Source organism: Rhinolophus sinicus, linkage group LG04 (assembly GCF_036562045.2).
Source record: "Rhinolophus sinicus isolate RSC01 linkage group LG04, ASM3656204v1, whole genome shotgun sequence".
NCBI lineage: Eukaryota > Metazoa > Chordata > Mammalia > Chiroptera > Rhinolophidae > Rhinolophus > Rhinolophus sinicus.
Window position 1 is genome coordinate 183,777,689 of NC_133754.1, and position 20,112 is coordinate 183,797,800.

At 40.6% G+C, this 20,112-nt stretch overlaps 1 protein-coding gene across 22 annotated transcripts in view; it reads right to left on the reverse strand.

Annotated features, from left to right (window-relative positions):
• Positions 1–20,112, reverse strand: part of FNBP1 (formin binding protein 1) — a 114,508-nt gene that overhangs the window by 36,269 nt on the left and 58,127 nt on the right. For all 22 annotated transcript variants that reach the window (XM_074331177.1, XM_074331182.1, XM_074331178.1 and 19 more), the window contains exons 5-6: positions 12,790–12,852; positions 12,204–12,308 (exon numbers count right to left, since the gene is read on the reverse strand). In XM_074331177.1, the coding sequence (XP_074187278.1) occupies positions 12,204–12,308; positions 12,790–12,852 (168 nt within the window). The remainder of the gene's footprint in view (positions 1–12,203; positions 12,309–12,789; positions 12,853–20,112) is intronic.

Sequence of the window (20,112 nt, forward strand, 5' to 3'; positions counted from 1 at the left end):
AATCAATGGCTGTCCCTCTTTAGATGGTTCCTGTAGCTCTTAGTCTGGTACAGTCTCCACCTCTCTTTATTGGGTCCCCGATACTGAGGCCTCATGGCAATTATTATTTATCATCTTACCCCAACCCACTATCGCCTGCCTAGTCCTGTAGGCAAGAGCAGTGGCTCATGCAAAAGAGCTTACTTAATATAATCCAGCAGTAAAGTCATATGAACTCAAGGCACAGAGATGTGCTTCAGTCACATCCAGCAGGGTCACACTGGGCTGAGGTAATTTAACATTTCATAGCGTTACCCTTTTTATCTATAAAGGGATAAAAGAATTATGGAGAGGATTAAAACCTTTTCAGAAAATATTAAACACTTGTCCAGCGTAAGTTTTTTTTGCGAAGTGGGTTCAATAGCATTTCATCAGCGTCACATTCATTTCGCCATTTTGCTTTTAACATCCTTCATCATCCGTTCTCATCTCACCTCTGCATTTAGATCCTAATCAGTCCCCTGCTCTGTCAGTCAGGCGAGCATCTGCAGTGTGTTTCCCTCAGTGGCCTGGATGAAGTCCTCACTTGTTCTTGCTCTGCTCCTTTTTTTCAGTTTCTACCTATCCTTCATACTCAACAGCCAATTTCTCCTTCAGGCTTATCCCAACAACCTATAATCTGTACAGAGCTTTTTTCAGAGGCAGCATCCATGAACAGCTTCTGAGCTCCTAATATTTGCACCAGATGATTTCATAACATTTTTTTTAGCTGCTATTGTTCTGATTGTCTTCATGTAACATGATATCTGCCATTTTCTCCAGTTGACTCAAGTTTTCCTTGTCTCTCCACCTCATCCTTATTTGCTACCCGGGGTCCTCATGAAAGGCATCCATTGTAATCCTAGTGATGCTATACACTACTTGTTCAATAGATATTCTTGTAGAATGTCTAGATGCCTAGAATGTTCAAAATATACTCAATAGATTTATAGCAGGTTGGAGGGGAAAGAACTGAGGAGGGAGATGACAATAATAGTGTTGACCAATAAACTGAAGTCCAAAAGTAGGTCACTGCTTTAGACACATCATGTACCACTGAAGCCTCACAACCAGCCCTTGAGGTGCGTAATATTACCCCTATTTTATAGAATAGGAAACAGGCTCAGAGACTAAATAAATTGCCTCATGCCATGCCATTAGGGAGTGGTAGAAACAAGACCTGAACCCATTTCTATGTAGGAGCAAGATTAAGAACATGCTCTTGGCCAACCTAGGCCATTTACTAACAGTAAAAATTAAAATATTTTATTAATGAGCTGTCACATGAAAGTCTTGCAAACAGTGAGAGGCACACAATAAGTGCCAAATAATCAAAGCCACACACACACAAACATAAGTAAATATTGTTTTAATTCATTTTTATTTCATATTCATATATCCATGTTACATGAATATTTGTATTCATACTATATTTTATTTAATTCATTTTTATCTTCAGATCTAGGGCATACGAATGACTTATCATCTTACTTTGCTCTATTGATATTTTGTACATTAACCTAGAGGTTTGTTAATGATTATACTTTTAGGAGCACTAAGGCAAAGCTAAGATAAACTCATGTCAACATTTTAATGTAAATGAGAATATTCCCATTAAATTCTATTTCACATGTGAAATGTCAAAGGAAGAAAACATACCCACTATAACTCAAGATAAATATTAAGAAGTGAAACAATAGAAACCATTCAGGATGTTCACTTAATACAAACACACTGAGAGGCAAAATAAACAACATAGGAACCCTACAGATATGACTTCTTACAGGATAGATATAAACAAGAGAATAACAAAAGTGTCTTCTCTAGAATCCTTAATTTGAACATTGATCCACTTATAAAAGAATAGTTACAGCAACAGTATTTATATTTGATAGTCTCATTTGAACTCTATACATTTTTCTCTTGTTGTAAATAAAAAGCATTTTAAACTGAAAAAGCTTCAGTTGCAAAATTTACTTCCTGTAGTCATACTAACCACTTCCTCTGTAAAAGAAAAATTGTTTTCTAACTTATTACAATAAACATTTCCTTCAGACATTTTATATGAAACAAATTTAGGGAAAGCGCTGAAGACATTAACATGTTCAGTAAAGACGTCAACCTTGTAGTTACAGCAAGGGCAGAGGAAATATTTAACAGGACAACTCCTTATACGTACAATAACTTAAGTAGTCATCTTGCTAGAGACTGTTTCCCCAAATGGTAAAAAAATTTAACACTGCTACTCAGCTGTGTTAGAACAGAACCAACCCTGGCCTTTCTGGGCTTCTCAAACCTCACAACTCTGCTTCTAACTGAAGCAAATTCCTGAACTACTAAACTTCATTTGTTTAAATCAAGATAACTACCAAACGGATAATCATTCAAAGAAAATTCCTTCATACTTGCTTTAAATGGCATAGATTCTTTCCTACAATTTTATTTTTCTCTCAACATGTGACACATAAAAGCACATGAATATTTTATTGCAATTAGAAACATGAAGTTTTATCACTTAACTTCTTAGAATTCTACCTTAATTCATACAGGACTCAAAATCTCCTATTCTGCACATGGACAGTGATGTGGATTTAAAAGCTAATAATGTTCAAAGCCAAGTATTTTTAGAAGCTCTAATATCACACAAAAATGGAGTGCAAAAGCCCTAAGAAACTGATACACTGTTCTAAGTGCCCACGGCCAGGATTTTAATTTAATTTAGCTTTAAAAACATTTCCTCAAATCAGGTTATATAATAAAACTCATGCTTAAGCCAAATAAGGAAACCCCTCACACTGCACAGAGAATTCTTCTGGTAGGTCAACGCTCAGAGTTGCAATGAATGGGAATAAAGAAGCCAAGTAAATTGTTTCATGGCCCATAACTGCCCATAAAATTGAGACTCAGGCAGTCAAAGAATCATTCAAGTCGAATGAAACTAGACCTATAAGAAAAAGAGAAATAGATACTAGAGTTTAAAAAGCATAACTTGAACTTGCTGACAACTTCTGCAGATCCTTGTAACCACTAACTGCAGTTTCTGTTAAACAATATCCTATTTTGCATTTAGAAATTATGTAAGAACTAAGAGTCACAAGGCAAGGGCGAATTAGAGAAAGGGAATTATTCACTGCCTGACATGGATGAACTCAGTTTAATGCATGCATTTAGAAAACACTGTTCTCTCTGTTTGGAAATATTAGTTCACATTCCATTCATTTTGATAACCTTTTCCTTTTTCATCCCAACACCACACTAACCAACTGCAGTGCTATCAGAATCAGGTACTGTCTTTCATCCAAGTTTGTCCAGCATGCTATCATTCCAAAGCAGAGTGACAGATAAAACCTGACTTTAAAGTCTTTGTCACCAAGATGCCTTTCAAGAGTTGCTTAGGGAAAAATGGTTGAAAAAGGGAACATTCACTAGACAGTGAACTAAATATTAGGAAGAAAATGAAAGGCACATTCCTTAAAGCCAAAGACTGCAGGATTACAAGTGGGTGTCTGGGCCACCCCCACCCCTTGCCAGGATGTAGTCAATGAGTAATGAGTGAGGGAATGAATGAAAATGAATGTGAACATTTCACAACTTAGGAATTCAGTCAATAAGTTAAATGTTTTTTAAAAATGAAAAAAAGACCATGAACGCATGATTCCATTAGAATTCCCTTAAACTGAAAAAAAAAAAGTATACGGGTGGCCAGATGGCTCAGTTGGTTAGAGCGTGAGCTCTGAACAGCAGGGTTGCTGGTTCGATTCCCACACGGGCCAGTGAGCTGCGCCCTCCACAACTAGATTGAAGACAACGAGCTGCCGCTGAGCTTCCGCTGAGCTTCCGGACCGGCGGCCGGATGGCTCAGTTGATTGAAAACAGCCACTGGACTTGGAGCTGAGCTGTGCCCTCCACAACTAGATTGAAGGACAACTTGACTTGGAGCTGATGGGCCCTGGAGAAACACACCGTTCCCCAATAAAATTAAAAAAAAAAAAGTATGGGGTAACTAACTCATTTGGGGGGCTAAGTGAAGACAGAAATAAACAGATTCAGAATTTAGTTGGATAAAAAGTTGTACCAAGCAGAAGCAAACTGTATGAAAAAATAACTACTAGACAGATTTTAGATAGATTTTTATAATATAAATTAATGGTTACTTAGAATTCTGATTCTTCAGAAGCAACCTCCAAACTATATAAAGCTTGAAATACTGACTCCATTAAAAATTAGTCTTGGCCACCTCTCTACACACTAAATTCCAAACCCACACAAAATAATAATAATAAAATAAAAACTAAAAAAATGAAAAAACAAGAGGAGGCTGGCCTGGTGGCTCAGGCGGTTGGAGCTCCGTGTTCCTAACTCCGAAGGCTGCTGGTTCGATTCCCACATGGGCCAGTGGGCTCTCAAACCACAAGGTTGCTGGTTCGACTCCCCAACTCTTGCAAGGGATGGTGGGCTGTGCTCACTGCAACTAACAACGGCAACTGAACCTGGAGCTGAACAGCACCCTCCACAACTAAGACTGAAAGGACAACAACTTGACTTGGAAAAAGTCTTGGAAGTACACACTGTTCCCCAATAAAGTCCTATTAAAAAACACACAAAACAACAACACACACAAGAGGACATGAAGAGTTTAGTTGCTCAAAGTGACAATGAACAATGGTCCTTGGGTGTTATGTCAATTCTGGGGGCACTGGGCTCCCAAGCGATAGGGGCACGAAGAGCCAGGCGCTCTGTACGTCTAAGCATGATCCTTAAAAACGTGTGATGGAGAAACAGTAATATTCTGGCTGTCGAGGCTTGTTCCATTGCAGAACAATAATTTCATAGCAATGAAGAAAATTTTAAAACAAAAGACCATCCACGCATCGATTAAAGGCATACCAAAAGGCTTTATTAGGGCAAGTAAACATATTTTTTAAACAGAAAACAAAAAAGGACTAACCTTAAAAAAAAGCTAATTTAGACTTTATTAAAATTGATAACTTGTGTTCATTAAAAAAGCCAGAATAAAGACCGACAATCTCCATTGTTGGTGAGGATGAGGAGTCAGTGCTGAAGGGAGCGTTGCTTGGTACAACCACTTTGTCAGGCTCTGTGACAGCTAAGCCACATATACACCTATGACCCAGGATTCCACTCCTAGGTGTGTACCCAAGAAAAATGAGAGGCCATGTCCACCAACAGACATGAAGAAGAATGTTTGCAGCAGCTTTATTCTTAATGTAGCCTCAAAATGGACACAATCCAGGTGTCCACCAGCATGAGGAAGGATAAACCAACTGGTATATCCATCCACACAGTGGAATACCACATGGTAATGAGAAACAAACAACACAAACTACCGCCCTATGTGAGAAAAATATGAATCCTAAAGAAGCCAGACAGAAGACTATGTTTTGTATAATTTGTATGAAGTACAGAAATGGACTAAACTAATATATGATAGCGGTCAGAATAATAGTTACCTTTGGGGTGAGGGAGGCTTCAAGGGAACCTGCTGGGGTTCTAGAGATGTCCCCTATCTTGGGTGGTGGCACATGATTTCCTATATACGTAAAACCTCATTGAGCTGTCCACTTAAGATGTGGCCATTTATAACACCTCCATAAAAAACTACAGTAGTCCCCCCTTAGCCATGGTTTTGCATTCCACTGTTTCAGTTACCTCCAGTCAACCATGGTCTGAAAATATTAAATGGGAAATTCCAGAAATAAACAATTCATAAATTTTAAATTGAGCGCTGTTCTGAGTAACATGATGAAATCAAGCCTTCCAGCTCCATCCCATCTGGGCCGTGAATCACCCCTCCACGCTTGCATATGCTCCCCGCCTGTTAGTCACTTTGTAGCTTCTCGGTCATCAGATCAACTGTCCCAGTATCGCAGCGCTTGTGCTCCAGTCCCCCTTATTTTACTTACTAATGGTCCCGGAGCGCAAGCGTAGTGATGCTGGCGATTCGGATACGCCAAAGGAAAGCCATAAAGTGCTTCCTTGAAGTGAAAAGGTGAGGACAGTACAATAAGATACAGGGTTCAGTATAATCCAAGATTTCAGGCATCCACTGGGGGTGTTGTAATGTATCTCCTGCAGATAAGGGGGAACTACTGCGTTTTAAAAGTTCTAGAAGGACACATATCAAGTGGCAAAGGTGATCACGACTGAGCAAGGCCTGGGATGGGGGAGGATGGGACGACAAAGAACACTTTACCTACTGTCAGGGTTTGAATTGTTTTTAGAAGACAATCCCAGATTTGACTTAGACACATGGTTTGATTTTTGCATGTTTCCTTGCAGTCCTTTGACTTCTCAATACTACGGAACAGAGAGTAAGGACTATCTTTCCACCTCATTAAAAGAGACAGAAAGAGAGTTTGGTTTGACCGTCAGCTTCAGCACACGGGTCACGAGCCACAAAAGGACCTAGTACAACATATGTTGGTTCTTTTACAAACCCAGAGTAACTAAGTGCAAATCACGAGAACTCATTTTAAGGCTTCAGATTCAAAACTCTGACAGCTGCATCTGGGCAAAGGACAAAAAACTACATAGTTCCTTGAGTTTCATCAGCAACAAAAAACCACTCCATTGAGCTTATTTCCTTTCCTCATCTTCCCTCTGAGGAACATGGCATCCTCATAACATCCAAATATGTTCACCAGCGCAGAGATGGAAGTGCCATTTTTTTTCTTATCTCTACTTTACATGTCTACATTTACTTGTAGTTAAGCTGGCTGCCTCCAGAATACCACATACCCTCTTGGAAGCAAATCACTAAACATCTGGCCACATGCTGACACCAAACACAAAGCAAAAGTCAACTGATGTCCCACGTGGACTCGGGCAGATTTTAGGCAATTTGGACACAGCGTCTATGAAAAGTGTGGTTTCAGTCCATAGGCGGAACATTTAACGTTTCCGAAAGAGAAACGTTTTCCGCAGGCTCACACCCAGATCCTAAATTGTTTAGAAGAGCGCGCACACAGAGTTCACAGTAACTGTATCATCAAACACAAACGCAGTTTAGGACAATCCTCTCAACTTACAGTAGGAGCGCTATCCACGTCTTTGCAAACAAACGCTTGTTACTCTGAGTTTTGTGGGGCTGAGTGCTAGGAAAAGGAGGGTGAGCGATTTCTAACACCACTGGGTAATTTAATTGTTTGCAGAAATGGGGGGAAAAGACATTCACATTCGATTCAAAGACTGTCAGAAGTCAAAATGGGAAGTTATGTGGCGGGCGGATGGCTCAGTAGGTTAGAGCGCGAGCTCTGAACAACAGGCTAGCTGGTTCAATTCCCACATGGGATGGTGGACTGCGCCCTCCACAACTAGATTGAGGGACAATGACTTGATTTGGAGCTGATGGGTCCTGGGAAAACACACTGTTCCCCAATATTGCCCAATAAAAATTTATTCAAAAAAAATAAAAGGGAAGTTACATTAAGTAGCACTGAAACACTATGTCCTTTTGGCCTGATACTGACAAGAGGCACTAGAGGCGATGAAGCCAAACACAGATACCACAATCAAACTACTGCTGCTTTGGGGAAATTACAGTGCTTCGAGGCACACCCATCAACAAAGGAGTTTGAGAACGCCAGTGTTTAGACCCTGCTCTATCAAGGTTTGCGATGCCAAAATTGGGTAATTTATCATATCCTGGGGGAGGAGGTAAGTGATGCTTCCCTAAAAGTAACATAAGGATGCTCTCAGTAGAAGTAAAAAACAATATACATCCTTGGAAATATTAAAACGGTTGAGGAGAGCAATTCAATTTGGCAGTATCTATGAAAAGGCCTAAAGTCAGTCTTGGATCCAAAAATGGTACTTTTGATAACTACCTTGGATCTGACCTGGGGGAGAAAAACAGACAAAAAAGTCATCCCGGAAATTTTTGGACTACAAAGGGTCAGAACTCACACAGCTGTGTGGATCCCACACCCCAAGTTGGGAAATTTAGATTGATGCAGTCCTGGCTGGGTAGTGACCCCACATCATGCCAGCTCCCTGGCAAATCCACTTTAAACCCAGGCCATAGAGAAAATTCCAAAGAATGTACATTCATAATCACACACAGTCTGTTCTGTATCTCATCCGCTGTGACTTAATACCTTCTTATGTGACTGAAATATAGATGTTGGTATAACATAGAAGTTTTGCTAGTTTGTATACAATTTTTCACAGTACAGTAATGCCGTGTTTCCCCAAAAATAAGACGCAGCCAGACCATCAGCTCTAATGCGTCTTTTGGAGCAAAAATTAATATAAGACCAGGTCTTATTTTAATATAATATAAGACCCAGTCTTTATACTATACTATACTATACTATACTATACTATACTATACTATACTATACTATACTGTATAATGTAATATAATATAGTACAGAGTCTTGTATCAGGGAAACATGGTGTTTGGGAGCAATCACGGGTAAGCTTTCTCACAACAGCAAACCTTAGCAATATGATGTATATCTTAAGAAATAGGTGAAAAATCTACAGAACTACAACCAGTGGCTGGCTTAATGATTTTGAGAACTGCTACAATCTCCGTCCTGTTGGGCTATCTGGTGAAGCTGGGAATATGAATGCAAAAACTGGGACGTTATTTCCCTCTGTGTTAAAGCAATGGATAAATGCAGAAAGCTACATTATGGGTCAAATTTTTCATTTTATGAAAGTAGCCTCTATCAAAAGTGAATGTTTGCAAGGACCCACATCTATTAAGGTCCTAATACTCTGAAGGCCTTACATCTTGAAGGCTAAGGGCTCTGATATTCACTGCAAATGCTAGTAGTTTTGCTAAGATTGTTGTTTTGTTGGTGCTCTGGTCACGAAGTTCTGTAAGTACTGACTGATCTGTTTCTAAGCCTATTTTTCCCACAAGACTTGTTTGTTGTTTTTAGGAGCATTTTTGCAGAATATAAGGTTTTTCAGCAATGCGTTTATGGCATTATAGCAAAAGTGTTTGTATCACAAAAATACTCAGAGAAACATGTCACCATGAACAAGTTGGCAGAAACAACAACAGAAAAATCAGGCCCATAAAGATTATAGATACTGAAGTCAATCACATAGAGAATATAAAATCAGTATGTTTAACATGTTTAAAGAAGTAAAATATGGTACCAAAGTGTGACAAAGTGACAAGAAAATAACAAGATGATATAGATTTTAAAGACAACCAAAAGGGAGTTCTAGAAATGAAAAGTAACAACTGAAATTATAAACTCAATGGATATGTTAAAGCATAGATTAGATACAGCTTAAGAGAGAATTTGTGAAATGAAAGTTATATTTGAAGGAATTACATGGGAAACAGCAGAGAGAAAAATTTTAAAGGACAATAGAATAAATCTGAAGACAGATGAGGAAGAAGAAAAAGAAACTAAATGAAACAGAAAATACAAATAGAAAAGAGAAACTCCCCAAAGATAAATTTTGGTTCTTGGAAAATTGTAATAAAAATGATTTTAGAAAACTCATCCCCGCCCCGCCAAAGGAAAAAAGAAGCATAAATAAACACTATTAGGAATAAATAAGGGGGACACAACAACATATGAAGCAAAAATTAAGGTGAGAGAATATTATGGGCAACTTTTAGCCAATACATTTGAAAACTAATGATGAAATGAATATATTTCTAGAAATACATAACCCTGGGATCAACCAAAGAAACACACACCAAAAGAATTGAATCAGTAGTTAGAAACTTTCCCACAATGCAGTGCTACAAAACATTTAAGAACAGTTAATTTCATCTCACATTTATTATTTCAGAAACTAGAAAAAGGAGCAACAACCCAAAACTAATAAGTAAAAAGAACTAGGACAAGAAAAATTACAGACCAATTTCAATGACTATAGATAGACACCAAAGTCTTGAGTAAAATATTAATAAAACAAATTTAGTTACGTATAAAAAACACACACATCTGACCTAGTTGGAATTGTCCCAGGGATGCTAATTTGGTTCAACAGAAGAAAACTGATGAATGTAATCGCTCGCATTAATGGATGAAAGGGAGCAGAAAAAGTATTTAATGATATTCAATATCAAGTCAAGCTTAATAAAAACCTCTTGGCAAAACAGGAAAAGAAGGGAAATCCCTTCATCGGATAAAGGGTGTATTAAAATCATGCTTAATGGGGAAACATTTGAAGCACTCGCTTTCTAATCAAGGAAAGATAAGGGGTCCACAATTACTGCTTCTACTAGCGTGAGGGAGGTCAACAGAGCGAGATAAGAAAAATAAATAAAAGGCATAGGATTGAAAACGAAGAAATAAAACTGTCATTATTTGCTGGTGATTGGACTGTTTCTCCAGAAAACCCACAACAGAAATAAAACGAGAGTTTAGTAAAGCTCTACTGTTAATATATAAAAGTCATGTGTTCTACGCTCCACATGAATTAAGTAAAAAACATCGAATGCAAAAAATGAAGTCAGAAGAAATGAAATGAAAGTATGATTTTGTTTATATAAAGGCAAAAAAGAGGCAAAATTCTAAAACAGACTCTTTGGAGATACATACACATGCCGTAAAGTTATGAAGAATCGCAAGGAAATGTTGACACCAAATTAAGGATGAAGTTTATCTCTAAGGTGGGGGTAAGAAGGAGGCAGGTAGGGAGGGAGAATTCAAAAACACCAATAAGATTTCACTTCTTAAGACAGGTGGGTCTTTATTATTCTTTACACTGTACAGATAGTATAGTACATAAAATTTTTAAAGAAAAGGCTCTGAAGGGTAAAATACCTTGTATTAATAATAGTTGGGTGTTTTAATGTTTTCCTCCTCCTTAGTTGTTTATATTTTCAGATATTTCTACGAGGATGGACAGCTTTTATACTCAGAAAGAGACGTGAAAGTAATTTCCTTTAAAAAGTCTTTAGATAAACAAAAATCACTCTAATTTTACATTTAGGATAATGAAATATTTGATAAAGAATGCATACGTTTGTGCTACATACGTTTCTGGGACACATCTACTGCTTATTTATTTATTTATTTATTTATTTATTTATTTTATTAAATTTATTGGGGTGACAATTGTTAGTAAAATTACATAGATTTATGGTGTACAATTCTGTACATCTACTGCTTTTAATCCAATTGTTTTTTGATAAACTTTGGGTCAACCTATTTTAATTGGATAACATTTTAAACAGTTTGGGGAGTTGGCTATTTAATGAGAATTTATGACAAATTTATGGTGACTTTACCAGTATTTTAGTAGATCTTTTAACAGTAAATATCCCCACTCAAAATCAAATATAGACAATGAGATGTGTTTTAATATGTTAGATAATTTTAGAGGAAGACACGCTAATATTTACCTAGGCTTTAAGCAAGGAATTTAAATAATATTTACCTGGGCAAATAACTACATAACTAATTCACACTATTTTTCAACTAATCTCATCTCCAACTAATCTGGCAAAAGTGCAAGAAATCTATGAAAAGACAGGGCTTCCCCCCCACGTGAAGTAGGAGTGTGAAAGCCAAAACAGCCCTGGGCTGTAAGGAATGAATACTGTTATTGAACAGCCTAATTTTCTTTACAGCGTATTGATGACTTTCATAAAAAGAAAATTCCACTTCTAGGGAAAAGACACACATGGAACCCCAGGAAGATACAGTACAAGCTTTATAATATTGCTAATTGCCAATACAAGTCCATTTAGAGGAAAGCTTTTGAAGGACTCACAAAGGCCAGGCTTCAACTACAAGCTGTTATCAACCTGAGTGAATCACTCAGAAGTCAGGCCAACAGTGTCTCTTTATCTTCCTAACGGAAGCATTATGAGCAGCCAAGCTCTTCTAGATGACGCTGAACGGTGTGCCCCAGCTTTCAAGAGGTGGACTTTTTCTCTGAAAAGCCATTAAGAGAAAGCCACAAACTCCAGAAACCACCCGCTATGATGTGTTTATCGTCTACGTCTCCATGTTATCATCCTGGTGACGGAACAAATAAGCAAACCGCTCACTCCTGACACTGAAGAGTCCCCAAGTTTTAGATTCTGGTCCCCTTGACAGTTGGCACAAATTGAAAATGATCCCAAGTGGAGTGGCCTTTTGTGGCCGCGGTCAGAAAGGAGAAGTTGGGGGCCGACACTCTGGGGGGATGTATGACGAACATTAAAAGGGGAAATGAAAGGCTCACTTTCACCTTACCTTTTCAACATCTGCTTTTGTAACGTTTATGTCAGCATCCATTTTCTCAAAGTACTGCTGTGCTCGGTCAGCCTCTTTGCAATCCCGCTCAAACCGTCTTTTGCTCTAAAAGCAGAGAAAAATGGTGGTGGGGAAAGCCATTATTAATGAACCCATGAGATTCCTATGAACAGATACAATTTTACCCAAATCCCCAAAAGACCATTCTTCTCTGAACTGATTTGCTATGTGTCATCATTTCAGGGCGTTATTTTCAAATCTGCATTTCTGTGCATCCAAACTGTCACCCTCCTGTCCCTCTATTCTCTCCAGCCCTCGACAACCACCAATCTGCTTTCTGTCTCTAGTCTTTGTTCTTTCCATATGATTTTTAGAAAAATGCTCTCCTTGAGCTCTTTTGGATCGACATTTTACTACAGATAAAAGCGTCTAGAAATATATTAAATCCAAATTAGGCAAGTCTCTAAAGACATTTCTTTAGTGTTTTCATTGGTTTTGTGTTTAATGATTGATTCCAGCCTGAATTAAATTCAAATGAGAAAGCCTGCTCCTCAGACAGTTCCTGAGCTGTTGGTTTTCCACTTACTGATTCAAGTTGCTTCCAGCAGGTCTCTATGTGTTGCTGTGCCTTCCGTCCGTCATGAAAGTGCTGGAAGCGAGAAATGAACCTCTGATTAGTACACGCTCTTTCTCATACTAACACCAGAGGGAAAAAAACCCCTCCATTCAAGTAATAAATATGGAATACCCAGCAGATGTGCTCCCAAGAAATTTACGAGTTAAAAAATAAAGGGGAAAGGAAAACGAGACTAGTCAGAGTTCCCTTTAAGGCTTTAGATATCGTAATATTGAGTTTGAAGACTTATACACACCACTTGTAAAAATGATAGGAATGTTTTATTAAGACAAAAATCACTTACATCTTTATCTTTAATTGCTTTGAGATGCAATTCACATACCATACAATTCACCCACTCAAACTGGACAATTCTACTCAATGGTTTTGAGTAGTCACAAAATTATGCAGCCATCACTACAATCAATTTTAGAACATTTTTATCACCCCCAAAAGAAACCCTGTACCTCTTAGCTGTCACCCTCCTATCCCCCCATCCTCCCCAGCCCTAGGCAACCACCAATCTGCTTCCTGTCTCTAGATTTGCCCATTCTAGATGTTTTCTATAAACGGAATTATACAATATATATGACTGGCATAATGCTTTCATTATTTTATAATGTTCGCTTAGCATAATGTTTTCAAGGTTCATCTACATTGTCACATGTATCAGTACTTCATTCCTTTTTATTGCCAAGTGACATTCCACTGTATGGATATATGCCACAATTAGTTTATCCATTCACCAGCTGATGGACATTTGGGTTGTTCCCAGTTTGGGGCTATTACGAATAATTCTGCTACAAACATTTGTGTAAAAGTATTGTATAGACAGATGCTTCCATCGCTCAGATATTTTTAAACTTTAAGGTAAATTTGCCTCCCTGGTATCTGCAAAGGCCCTGAGGCCGGTGTGGGCCTTGTGTTGACCAGTCGGGACACTAGAGGACTAGACCAGGGCGACCCTCAAGAATATTAGGAGATGGGGGTCAGAGAAGAAGGGGGCAGACTGTGTGGGGTCGTGTGGGCTTTTCGTCGATGACCTGGGAGCCGTGGATGACTCTGAGTACAGAAGCACCATGTTGTGAAGGAAGGTTCCAGGTAGGAAGCCCTTTTCCAACCCTGGAGATGACAGACTTGGACCACGGGGTAGCAGTGCAGGTGGGGATAGAGGGGCAGAGTCTGGGTGTCCTGTGATCAGGAAAGCCACCAGGCTGTGCTGGTGCATCTCATCAGATGTGGGCGGTGACGTACTCAGGTGTCAGGGGGACTCTGAGGTGGTCCTGACCTGCCTGGACCACGTGAACAGACTGCCTTGCCCTCTGGTTCTGTTAGGTTGCACGGAGCGGTTCTGGCATATCAGAGGGCAGGAGTTAATCTGCAGCTTCCTCTAGCGAAGATGCTATAGGTCGGCTGGGTCCCTCGACCAAAGGCCGCGGCTGTGGTCAGGCAGACCCCCAGAGCTGTATGAAGTTCCTATAGTGCCGCCCTGCCCTCTGAGACATGGGGCCACAGCAGCTCCCCACTGTGATCAGCCCCGGCTTACTCAGCGTCTCTTACTGCTTTTCCTGAGCTCTCTCTGCAAAGTTCTAAATGCTCCTTTTAATGAACGACCTTCCTTCAGTTACTAGGTTGAATGTGCTGTTTGTTTTCTGATTGACAGGTAAGCACTGGTGCTGTGGGTGTGCTGTGGAGAAGGCAGGGTGGCAGGGGGACAGACACGAAGAGGTCCCCTCCCTCAGAGCTTTCTCTCCCCCTGTCAGAACCTGTGGCTCAGGGGAGCCACGAAAGATAGCTGACTATTGGGAGACGGGGGAGGAGGAGACAAAATCAGACTTTTTTTTTTTTTAAAGAACAGTGCTCCTTTATAAGGGAATGTTTCTTGTCTCTCTTTTGAGGTCACGTTTCACTGTTTTAAGTACCTCTTCACAGCACGTTTTAGCCATCCAGCAATGTTTTGCTTTCTATGAACCCAAGAGCAGCGCCAGAGGACTTCATTTTTCAAGTCTCCTAATAGACACAGGGATACAACAGAAAAGAGATGGAGTCTCAGGGTAGGAATAAACAAGCAAGAAGGGATCAGGGCTGTGGGAGAGGGAAGGAGCAGAGCTGAGCACGGAGTTAGGAAAGCCTGGAACTCCGGGGAGTGGGTGGGGGGGCAGACAGTGCAAGCAGGTTTTCTGCAAGCTGCAAACAGCACTTTAAAAACTAGAGGGAGGAAGTGAGGGAGGTGCTCAGGGGAACAGAGAGTGGGGCAGCCTGGGAGGCAGAGGGACAGGCTGGAGGAGGGAGGCCAGGGCTCAGCTGTGCCCTTTCAGTGAGAAGCCTTGGGTCCTGGAGACCCCTGTCCCCTCAGAAATGCGACTTTCTCAAACTGTCAATTTCACAAGCAGAATCACCGTGTCTGTAGTTGGCTGAAAAGATTTCACCATTCCCCCCAATTTCACTTTGAGATTCAAAGACGGCCCCAAAAAGAAAACCTCAGCATCAAATTCAGAGCCCTGCTCTACAGATCTACAGCAACTCTTTTAAAATGAATGTTTTCACACAACAAAAGGTTCCCGAGTACAGACAGGAAATGCACACACAGGAACATGCAGAAAGGGACAGCTGCTGCCCAGGAAAGGCTTCACTGTCACAGGAATCTTCTCTGAAGACAGTCTATAGTCTTCAAAAAGAAAAAAAAAGTCATATTTTGGAGGGATGATTTTGATAGAAAGCCCACGTAAGAAATTCTCTTGCTGCTCCTTCATTTAACTATTTAATAATAAATATGAATTTATTTTTCAAGGACAGTGTGTCTTTGACTCTACTGGTGAGATTTCACCCAAGAAGAACCCCCCAGCCACAATTCTGCCCGGCTAAATCAATTATCTGAAAGCTACACTTGTGATGGTAACAATTCACGCGACCTAAGGAAAAAAACCTAAGCGTCGGTGATTTTCCTTCCAATCTTTCTTTCACAAGTTGTGTTCCTCTAAATGTATTGGCTACAACACACACACAAATAACGTCGTTGCTGCTGATGCGTTGCTGCTGATTCCTTAGGAAGTGAAGGGATGGAACAAAAGACGTCCTCATGGTTCTGAGCATACCGTGACCTAGATAGCGGCTGTCATTTGTATCCAGCTCCGCCTTCCCTCCTGGAATCGGACCAGCTATTTTAACAGTTGCAAAGTTAAACAAACTGGCTTGTCACATGTGTTTGTTGTTTATTAACAAACAATGGCAAAACATGTCTTCCCCAGACAGTGAGCGAGTGTGTATTTAAAAAGTGTGCCTCTAAGCTCTAAATAAAGAGGAATTGTTCTCTAGAAAAAGATAATAAGCACTTTTTTCCCAGCCACAGAGTGAAGTCATTGCAGCTCCTTTCTCCTGTTAGAGGAAAGACAGGAAATGCCATCTCCAGAGACCCAGAGAAACACTCCCGCTTTCTCCTGTAAGAAGATGCTTTAGTTTCTCTTCAAACATAATCAGACTCTTAAAAAAATGCCTGATGGTATCTGGTGGAGAGCTAAATTCACTTATTTTCATTTCAGCATTTTGGTTGACCCTCAAAAACATACAAATAAAATCATCCTTCAAAAGAGGTTTTAGAAATTTGCCAGTGACCAGGGGTAGCTGAGTTAAAATCACAGGGAACCTAAAAGAAGCAAGCATTAACTTAAACAAAAAGTACAAGGACAAAGCTGTCAAGATTTTACTGCTCTACAAAAAACCATTTTTAGGCTGAATAGACAAACCGTGAGAAATGTTTATTATTCACACTCTACAATTAGGTACAACAGCTGCTCACTTTTACCATATATATATACTATATATACTAAATATATATAGTATATATCTATATATAGATATAGCTATATATACACATATATAATAGACCATTAATTTAAAAAAACTCCTTAATAAAGCAAGATTGGCACTGATGTGAGAACAGCCACTTCAAAAAAAAAGGAAGTGGAAAAAAAAGAATAAACACTCAATTGAGGACAGTCAACCATCTGGAATTTCAAATAAAACTCAGATTTCACATATGAAAACAAAGGAACACAAAGTCTTGAAAAGGCCAAAGAAAAAAGGAGCTTCCAGAGACTGTGTCTGTGACAAATATTAGAACTTCCTCAGAACCTACAGTGTGGTGGGTTTGAACACTAGCCGTTTCTAAGTCTGATTCGGGATTCATTCATGGAACGATAAATCTCTGCGGTTTAGATATTTATGTGGCCTGCACAGGAAAACTGTGAAACACCTTCAGACTGGCTCAAAGGAGCATTGCACCCTCTCACTTAAATCCCAACCATCAACCCAGACACGTTCCTGACAGGAGCTGCATTCTGCTGTTACTCAGTAAGGCTGATTTCCCCACATTCATTTATAAGAAAAATACCTTCTCCGTGAACTTGTTTAAAGTTCCTAAAATGCCTGCCTCCCACTGTCATGCTCAGTGGCCTGACTTCACCCATAGCGCTGACCATCTGGGCACGGGGCAGGGGACCCAACCCTGGCCCAGGTCCCATTTCCCTCACTCCCTCTCCTGGCGTCCCTTCCCCACATTTCCTGTCATTCTCATGCTGGCTTCTGCTACCCAGAACTGTCCACAGCCACACTTCACCTGGACTCCAGTAGTCTTTCATCTGTTCTTCCAAATAACCCCTTCTTTCATAGTCCTTAAAATTCTAATTCCTCTAAAGACTGACAGTGAACCCTTAGGATGAAAGGATCTTAACATGACCCATATTATGCAGCAATGACTCATGTCCACTCACTCGATCCTTTCCCGGGGTGTGAAGCTGTTACTTCCAAACCCAAACAAGGAGAATGGCCATTAACAATAGCTTTAGAAAGAGTGCCAGGTCATGGGTGAAACTTTGGGGACAGTATTCCTTCCCTGGGCTCGAGGGTCTTAACCGTTCAGCACATGTTAACTGCAGGCCCACATGGGCAAGGTGCTGTTCTAGGCACCAGGACAGCCCCTGTCCTGGGGAAACAGCGGGAACAGTGGTAAGAAGAAAGAGGGTAGGGAACAGAGAGGGAAGCGTGTGGGTGCAGGTGGATTTTAGATCGGGCGGTCTGGGATGATGTTTGAATGTATCTTTGAATAAAGTGCAGGAATGAACTTGAAAAGGTCTGGGCAAACACCCCTCCAAGCAGCAAATGAAGATACTCTGAGGTGGGGAAGGGCTTGGCGTGTGCAAGGACCAGCGAGACGCCAGTGCAATTAGACTGAAGTGCGGGTAAAGGCAGAAGTCAGCGAGGACTACACCGTGCGTGGAAGGCTTCCCGGCCACAGTGAGCACGATGGAAAGCTACAGGAAGGTTTCAGAAGGGAAGTGACACGGTCTGGTTTGCACTGTCACTAGATTGTGCTGCTGGATGGAGGATGCACTGAGTGGGGGCAGGAGTGGCAGGGGCACCAGGGAAGAGGCTGTTGCATTTGCCTAAAGGAGGGCTGTTAGTGGGCAGGGAGGTGGGGAGCTGGACCATGGACTACGGGGCAAGTCTGGAAGCAGAGGGATGGACTCGAGGCTGAGTCCCCGGGTGTAGGAGGGAGCGGCCTCGGGGTGGACATGGAGAAGTAGTGAGAGGTGTGCCAATTCACAACACTTCCTGAAGGTACACCTGACAGGACTTGATGTTATTTAGAAGATGGGATGTAAGGGGAAAGACGTCCTAGGTGTCCCATGGTTTTGGCGAGAACAATTAGGTTAAAAGGAAATGCCATTTACTGACTGGAGGAAATGCAGGTTGGAACAGGGCTGATAAAAAAGTTTGGGGGATCCAACGTTTGTTTTCGGGTAGGTTGCCAGACCTGCTGCATTGCACAACTGGGGGGCGTCATTCTCACTGCTGCTGGGCTCCAGGGTCTGCTCTGACAATGGTGAGATGGGGGAAACTGGGTACAGGAGAGTCAGGTGAGACGCAAATATGAGTCAAGTAATTCTCACAATTCTTAGAAGAAAAGGAAGGTCTCATTCCCGCTTACAAGGGAGAGAGACAAACCCAAAGTCACATTTCAAATCTATGAAATCAGGACAGAATCTAAGTATCCTGGTAAGTAAGTATGTTATCCCATAAATGATAAAATTTCTTTGGTTCAGCAGACCAGTGGTTTTGCAGGCGACAGAACCACAGTGGTGACGGGACCTTAATGAACAGAACGCTACTACACATGTTCTTTCAAATAAAAAAAGGCATAACAATACAAAATATACCTCCTAGAGATACATTAAACCTGGGGACACTAGTGTGTGTGGTAATCAGTGTGACCCGCGTAATCAACTAACAAATGAAAGATCAAAGGACGCCTTGCTTTCTGATTTATTTAAATAAATGCAATAACACCAATAAGGACGGATGGCTATGAAAACCCACTGCTCCTTTTCCAGATCGTGAAATCTGAAACCTGCCTCGGTTTTCATGTGTTCCTCCCACACACCCTGGCTTTATAACAGAGTCTCCACAGTTGAACCTCAATAGGACTACATACATCAGAAACAGATCTGTAACGAGCTTGAATCATATATACATATAGCTATATATACACATATATAATAGACCATTAATTTAAAAAAACTCCTTAATAAAGCAAGATTGGCACTGATGTGAGAACAGCCACTTCAAAAAAAAAGGAAGTGGAAAAAAAAGAATAAACACTCAATTGAGGACAGTCAACCATCTGGAATTTCAAATAAAACTCAGATTTCACATATGAAAACAAAGGAACACAAAGTCTTGAAAAGGCCAAAGAAAAAAGGAGCTTCCAGAGACTGTGTCTGTGACAAATATTAGAACTTCCTCAGAACCTACAGTGTGGTGGGTTTGAACACTAGCCGTTTCTAAGTCTGATTCGGATTCATTCATGGAACGATAAATCTCTGCGGTTTAGATATTTATGTGGCCTGCACAGGAAAACTGTGAAACACCTTCAGACTGGCTCAAAGGAGCATTGCACCCTCTCACTTAAATCCCAACCATCAACCCAGACACGTTCCTGACAGGAGCTGCATTCTGCTGTTACTCAGTAAGGCTGATTTCCCCACATTCATTTATAAGAAAAATACCTTCTCTGTGAACTTGTTTAAAGTTCCTAAAATGCCTGCCTCCCACTGTCATGCTCCGTGGCCTGACTTCACCCATAGCGCTGACCATCTGGGCACGGGGCAGGGGACCCCAACCCTGGCCCAGGTCCCATTTCCCTCACTCCCTCTCCTGGCGTCCCTTCCCCACATTTCCTGTCATTCTCATGCTGGCTTCTGCTACCCAGAACTGTCCACAGCCACACTTCACCTG